Source organism: Carlito syrichta, unplaced genomic scaffold (assembly GCF_000164805.1).
Source record: "Carlito syrichta isolate Samal-C Ts95f unplaced genomic scaffold, Tarsius_syrichta-2.0.1 Scaffold309196, whole genome shotgun sequence".
NCBI classification, from domain to species: Eukaryota; Metazoa; Chordata; class Mammalia; order Primates; family Tarsiidae; genus Carlito; species Carlito syrichta.
In genome coordinates, this window is record NW_007253292.1 from 96,795 (window position 1) to 99,011 (window position 2,217).

A 2,217-nucleotide genomic window follows, 5' to 3' on the forward strand; every position below is an offset into this window, starting at 1 on the left:
GCAGCTTGGAGGCTTAGGCCTCAATCAGAAGTCACTGGTGGTGAGGCCTGTCGCAGGGCCTCCTCCCATTGATACCAGAGGTGGAGGAAGATCAGAGTCCCACATTCATATGGACCCTGGGCAAGTCATAGTGATTAAAAACCATACCATGAAATTAACAGAAACAAAAATAATAATAAAAGATAGAAAGAAATGTGATTACAGTTATCCATACTCCCCAGAGCCCAGAAACACAGATCTGACGCCCAGTCCTCCCCACTTCTAATTGCCCAAAATAAAGCCAAGAGAGTCGGAGTAAGGGATAATGAGGTAACCAAGTATTGAGAACCCCAAGGGAAGTCCTGAGAGAAGGGGGGGGCCAGGGACTGCCCCCAGAGGTCACTGAGCTGAGGCCACCCCAAAGATCCCCCAGACTGGGAGCAGGCAGAGGGGTGAGGGGTGAGGTAGGCCCAAGGTGGGCAGGGGGCACTCTCCCGGTGCCCCCGTCCTGTGCGTTGGCTGCTGGCTTGGAGTGTGGTTGAGGTCCTTTCTGGGGGAGAAGACAGGTGGGCTGGCTCAGTTGGCCTGGGCCAAGCCTGTTGCTGGCTGGAAGTGGCCCCTGGATTGGGCAGTATCCTCATTCGGGTAGAGAGAGAGCAGTGAGGGGCCCAGGCCTGTGGGGGAAGATGAAATATTAATCAGCAGAGAATTATCACCCCAATCTACCTTTCCTGGGAGTTGGAAGCCTGGATAGGCCAAGTGCAGTGGCTAACACCTGCAGTCTCAGCACTTTGGGAGGCCAAGGTGGGAGGATTGCTTGAGCCCAGGAGTTCAAGACCAGTGTGGGCAACATAGCGAGGCCTCATCTCTACAAAAAATAAACATAATTAGCCAGGTGTGGTGGCACATACCTGTAGTCCCAGCTACTTGGGAGGCTAAGGCAGAAGGATCACCTAAGCCCAGGAGGATGAGGCCGTGGTGAACTGTGATCATGCCACTACACTTTGGACTGGGAACAGAGTGATAAGACCCTTGGTGGTGAGGCAGGCCTGCCTGGATTCAAACAACACTGAAACTTGGGCAAGTTCTGCTCTCTGAAGCTCTCTGGGATGTTTAGGGCTGTGGTTAAGACCCTGAGTCTAGAGCCAGACACTTGCCCTAGTTTGCATCCAGGTGTTGCTGAGTACTTGCTGTCAGTCCTCTCATCTGTAAAGTGGGCTAACAACAGTACCTCCCAGGGCTGTTGTGAGGAATAAATGAGCAAATCCCACATGAAGCACTTTGAGCAGTAACTAGTACTGGTGAGTGCTTAGTAGGTGAGCTGTTGTTACTTGGTAAACCAGGATACTTATACCCACCTCATTTATGATAATTCACTCATGCGAAACATATTTACTGAGCACCTACTGTGTGCCAGGCCCTGTGCTAGGTGTTGGGAACACAGCAATGAGCAGGGCGGATGGAACTCCCTGCCCCTATGAGGCTGACAGTCCAGCGAGGGGCGTCAACTGGATTGTGTACGTAAAGGATTTAGCACAAAGTGTGGCACACAGTGGGCGCTTGAATGTTAGCTCTTTATTTACAAACACACTGAGGACCTCCTCCATGTCCAGCCACTGCCCAGCCACATGCACAAAGTATAGCACAGCAGTGACCAAGTCAGCCCTGGCCCCTGCACTCACTCACAGGGCTCATACCTTGGGGAGAAGACAGCTAGTAATCAAATAATAACACAGACACCTACATAATTTTGGCTTGACCAGGCACGGTTGCTCATGCCTGTAATCCTAATCCCAGCACTCTAGGAGGTTGAGGAAGGAGGATTGCTTGAGCCCAGGAGTTCAAGACCAGCCTGAGCAGCATAGCAAGACTTCATCCCTACAAAAAACATCAAGAAATTAGCTGGGTGTGGTGGCATGTGCCTGTAGTCCCAGCTACTCAGAAGGCTGGGGTGGAAGGATCACCCGAGCCCAGTAGGTTGAGGCTGCGATGAACCATAATTGTGCCATTGCACTCCAGTCTGGGCGACAGAGTAAGACTATAACTTAAGAAAAGAAAAGAAAAGGGACTGATGAATGGTATAAGCTTATGAAGTGAGGGGTAGGGCTTCATGGAAGTAACAATATTTGAGATCGAAAGAATGCGGTAGAGCCGGGCTCGGTGGCTCAGCCTGTAATCCCATGCCTTTGGGAGGCTGAGGTGAGTGGATTGCCTGAGCCCGCAGGGTCGAGACCCACC

The 2,217-nt window shown here is 51.6% G+C and overlaps 1 protein-coding gene across 3 annotated transcripts in view; it reads right to left on the reverse strand.

The window, feature by feature from the left end:
* Positions 1-302: 302 nt before the first annotated feature.
* HIF3A (hypoxia inducible factor 3 alpha subunit) overlaps positions 303-2,217 on the reverse strand; it is a 36,570-nt gene continuing 34,655 nt past the window's right edge. For 2 of the 3 annotated variants that reach the window (XM_008066931.2, XM_021717041.1), the window contains one exon: positions 476-653. In XM_008066931.2, the coding sequence (XP_008065122.1) occupies positions 556-653 (98 nt within the window). In that variant the 3' untranslated portion in view covers positions 476-555. Of the gene's footprint in view, positions 654-2,217 lie in introns of all 3 variants that reach the window. The other variant, XM_008066930.2, reaches the window with a different exon arrangement.